A 4,753-nucleotide genomic window follows, 5' to 3' on the forward strand; every position below is an offset into this window, starting at 1 on the left:
ACCCTGTGGGGCAGTTCCACTCTGTCCTCTAGGGGCGCTGTGAGTCAGAATGGACTCCATGCAGTGGGTGTGGTTTGGGCTTTGCTTCTGTGAAGATTGATAGCCTTGGAAACCCTGTGGGGCAGTTCCACTCTGTCCTCTAGGGGCGCTGTGAGGCAGAATCAACTCCAGGGCAGTGGGTGTGGTTTGGGCTTTGCTTCTGTGAAGATTGACAGCCTTGGAAACCCTCTGGGGGCAGTTTTACTGTCACATGGGGTTGTTATGAGTCAATCAATGCACAGCTCTTATCAACACAACACAGAGTCTTAGTGTCCTTAATTCTCAAGTGCAGACTCTAATACCTGTCCTGCTTGTCGTCAAGATTGTTGGGGACGTCACCTGAGACTGAATAAGGGAAAGTCAGAAAGTGCAGAGCGATCTGTCTTTGCACCAGGTTTCTTGGTGTCTGTCCCTGTCCAAGCAAAAGGAATCAAGTGAACTCTCCCTGCCCTAAACTCTCTACAGCCCAGTGTTGTCCTGGGGGGTGACCAGGCTCGGTCCCCAGCTCTCATGTTCCCCGATAAGGGCACCAGGCAAGACTGACAAGAACAAACCTCCCCCCACCCCTGCGCTCCTGCTGACCTCGCCTTGTCCAGAGACGAAGGATAGACAGCGGCCTTGCACTCTGGCCAAGCCCGCACTTCCTCCATTCCCTGACTCCTCCCCAAAGGCCATCCCAGAGCCCTGAAGGGACCCCATTGTGTGGGTGGGAGAGGACAGTGGGCGGCCGGATCAGGAAAGGTAGTGCCATCTCTTCTCAGGGAGGCCCAGGTCCTTGTCAGCAGCTTGGCAAAACCGCCAGCGTCATCACATTCCTGCTTGAGCCTCAGAGTGCAAAACATCCCTGAGGGCTTCAGGAAAATGAACCTCCGAGATAGGCAAGTGACTGTGCTCACTGGAGGGGGCCTTCCCGTGGGGCCTGTCATCATCCCAGAGTCACCAGACAGCAGGGAGCCACCACAAGGGGTCCTCTGGCCCAGGGAGCTCCTGACAGCTCCCAGTGTTGTCCTTGTTGTCACTGTTGGGTGTCATTGAGTTGATTCTGACTCACAGTGACCCCGGGTGACAGAGTACAACTGCCCCACAGGGCTTCCTAGGGTGTGATCTTTATGGGAGCAGATCACCAGGGCTTTCTCCTCATGAGCTGCTGGAGGTTCAAACCACCAAGCACTTAACCACTGTGCATGAGGGTTTTCACCGTGATGTTAACTAGCAACAATTAGAAGAGAGCTTTCTGGGCACTGCTATTTCTCTATGACTTTCCAGGGTTCTGTCACTGGTGTTCTGAGATTTCACACACAACTTCAGTGACCTGGCTTTCTGCATGCTTCTTGCTTCAGTCTGTGTTTTGAACCCTGCTGTCAAGTAGATTCTAAGTCAGAGCAACGTTATATGAGAGTGGAACTGCCCCATACGGTTTCCAAGGCTGTCATCTTCACAGAAGCAAAGCCCAAACCACACCCACTGCATGGAGTCGATTCTGACTCACAGCGCCCCTAGAGGACAGAGTGGAACTGCACCACAGGGTTTCCAAGGCTGTCAATCTTCACAGAAGCAAAGCCCAAGCCACACCCACTGCCATGGAGTCGATTCTGACTCACAGCGCCCCTAGAGGACAGAGTGGAACTGCCCCACAGGGTTTCCAAGGCTGTCAATCTTCACAGAAGCAAAGCCCAAGCCACACCCACTGCCATGGAGTCCATTCTGACTCACAGCGCCCCTAGAGGACAGAGTGGAACTGCCCCACAGGGTTTCCAAGGCTGTCAATCTTTACGGAAGCAAAGCCCAAGCCACACCCACTGCTGTGGAGTCTACTCTGACTCACAGCGCCCCTAGAGGACAGAGTGGAACTGCACCACAGGGTTTCCAAGGCTGTCCATCTTTACGAAAGCATGTTGCCAGGTCTTTTTCCCATGAAGGTGCTGCATGGGTTTGAACCACCAACCTTTTGGTTAGCAGCCGAGCATTAGGCATTCATGCCATTAGGGCTCCTTAACCCTCTCCCTACAGGAGTTGCGTTTTCCTCACAGCCTCTGTGGAGGACGACAACAGCCTTAGCCAGGAAGTCCCTCTTCTCTTGACACCTCTTTCCTGCAGTCATAGCCAAGGCCCTGGCTGGTGTCCACTGGGTGGAAAACAGAGCAACAGAGGCTCCCAGCCCTTCATGCCTATGGCTGCTTCACCCACTTGGCTCCCTTGCACCGTATGAGTGGGGCCAAGGGCTCGCACTCAGTTCACTGTCTGGATTCCTAACCAGAGACTGAAGTTGGAACTGCGGTTCTCAGCTAGGGCACTGGGAGAGCGTCAGTGGTCAGGGAGGGAACAGGCCAGCAGAGCAGGGCTCCGTCGGAGCTGAGGGGCAGCCCTGAAGACGGGGAGAACACTGTCGGGGTCACCCTTTCCTCTCCCAGGACTGGGGTTCTAAGACGTGAAGCAAGCAAGCAAACATGTCCAACCCCCATCTGCGGTGACCCAGTGGGGAGAGCGGTGTCAGACGGGGGTGGAGGGAAGCAGCGGGGCTCACATCTCAGGGGTGGCGTATTCGGGAGCCCGCATCCTCATGCCTTCCTTCAGGCGGCTGCAGAAATCTTCGTCCATCTGCACACCTGGGTACGGAGAGCCACCTGTGGGCGACACGGAGGCCTCAGGACACGAGATGACCACGTGGGGCCGCTCGGGGCGCCCCTCCTCTTGTCCAAGGGATGCTCGTGCTCAGATCACAAATCCCCAGCGACTGTGACTGGCATGGAACTCACCGTAAGGACACCCCACAGAGAACCCCAGTATCACCTCTGCTAGTGACACACGAGTGGTCAGGTATCTGATGCCACAGGCCAGTCCCACCGGCTCCTGTCTGTGCAGTCAGGAGACCGGGTGTTATCGAAGGGTTTCTTCTTCCTGCCCCCCACAAAGGACCCCTGAGGAAATCTCCCCAGTAGAGACTATTTCTTAATAAGCCACTTTTGACAAAGGCGCCAGACGTGGTAGAGACTACGTGTGGGTCATTCACCCCTCAGGGAGAATGAGGTTGACCAGCCACTTTCTGGCAAAGTTCTCCCAGCACTGGGGGACGGGGTGTTACGATGGGCCTGGGGACAATGGGGGCCTCAGGCTCTCAGCCTAGGCCAGTGGAGGGGGCCAGGAGCTGCTTGGGGGCAGGAGGCGGACTGAGGATGGCCGGAGGGTCCTGCACTTGGCCTTGGTGGCTTACTGTCCGGATCCCCTGTAGCCTTCCCTTCCAGGGGCCGCCTTGTTCAGGGAGCAGGGGGCAGCCCACACGGGGCTGGCCCTGGGCAAGGCCTCCTGCCCGCTCTGCTCTAGGCTGTGCGCGTGCTCAGGCTACATCAGCCTTCGTGCGTCTGCACTTTGCAGTGGCCACTGCTGGTAGGAAGCAGCTGGGGCGAGCGGTGCTGGCACCGTGTCACTGCGGGGCCACTGTGGCCGCCAAGCTGCTTTCAAAGACTGGAAGCCACAGGTGCCTGTCATCGAAAGCAGGGGAATGATTTTCCCACATTACAGGAAGCTAAGAGATGCTACGGGGTGACTTTTATTTGCTGCGAAAGACAAACTGCTGGCAAAGTCCAGCAGACTCTTGGCTGGACCGTGAGCGGGGAGGCCCGGGAGCGTGGATGTGCGGCTACACACAGACGTGGGCCTTGGGCACATCTGTGTGTACCCGGGCCCTGGACAAGGCAGCCAGCCGCCCACGGCACGTGCTCTTGGAAAACAGACAGATACAGCGAGGGTTCTGTGTTGTTCGTCCGGCATAAGCCAGTGTCCTGGCCTCACACTGAGAGGAGAACTGCTCATGTCAGGGGCACGGGGCAGGCCTCCTGCTTCCGGAACCTGCCCTACTGGTTCAGCTGCGGGGTCAGGTCCTTCCCGAGAAGAAATTCTGAGAGGTGGGAGATGCAGGAGGTGAAGAAGGGCAGTGGGAATCGAGGTGTCTGAGGAATTACCAGGTAGCAAAGGGTGGAGAAAGGCGTAGTCAGGCCGGCTGGCCGCCCCTGTTCCTGTTCACAGAGGCCATCTTTACAGCAGGCGCACACAGACCCCTCCTTAGCTGGGTTTTCTGGGGCCTGCACTGCCTTCAGGGTGTGCCCAGTCGTTTCAAGTGCTGCTCCAAGGACACTGGGCGGGGGATACAGACATCCTGGTCGGGGGTCCTGGGTCTCGAGTCCCCCCCACACTCACCCAAAGAGAAGATCTCCCACAACAGTACTCCGTAAGACCACACGTCACTCTTGGTGCTGTAGATTTTGTCAAAGATGGATTCCGGGGCCATCCATTTCAGAGGCAGTCGGGTCTAGGAAAGGGCAAGGGGGCGCTGAGCAGGAGGACACGGACACAGAGCACGTCCAACCCAAGTGCCCAGGGCTTGCCGCTCAGATAAGGCTCGCCCATAAATCACGTCCCAGAGCAGTTCCAGTTGCCGAGCACAGACAAAACGTGCAGCACGCAGCACTGTGCTGTGAGGGCAGCTGTGTGTATACCGTCCCCTAGGAAGGGGAGGCGTGGTTAGTCAGCATCTGTGGCAAGCACATCCTAACTCTCCGAGTCTCTTAAGAAATCCTTCTTCCAACCAAAGCTCACACTCCACAGGACACTCCAAAAACCCCAACTGAACTCGTTGCCCTGGAGTCGATTCTGACCCACAGCGCCCCTAGAGGATAGAGTAGAACTGCCCCACAGGGTTTCCAAGGCTGTCAATCTT

The 4,753-nt window shown here is 56.9% G+C and overlaps 1 protein-coding gene across 1 annotated transcript in view; it reads right to left on the reverse strand.

Moving 5' to 3' along the window:
- Positions 1 to 4,753, reverse strand: part of FLT1 (fms related receptor tyrosine kinase 1) — a 201,508-nt gene that overhangs the window by 15,917 nt on the left and 180,838 nt on the right. The window contains exons 23-24 of the mRNA XM_007955784.1: positions 4,234 to 4,345; positions 2,564 to 2,663 (exon numbers count right to left, since the gene is read on the reverse strand). Of these exons, the coding sequence (XP_007953975.1) occupies positions 2,564 to 2,663; positions 4,234 to 4,345 (212 nt within the window). The remainder of the gene's footprint in view (positions 1 to 2,563; positions 2,664 to 4,233; positions 4,346 to 4,753) is intronic.

Source organism: Orycteropus afer, unplaced genomic scaffold (assembly GCF_000298275.1).
Source record: "Orycteropus afer afer isolate SDZICR_OR568_19922 unplaced genomic scaffold, OryAfe1.0 scaffold00540, whole genome shotgun sequence".
In the NCBI taxonomy this organism is placed as follows: domain Eukaryota; kingdom Metazoa; phylum Chordata; class Mammalia; order Tubulidentata; family Orycteropodidae; genus Orycteropus; species Orycteropus afer.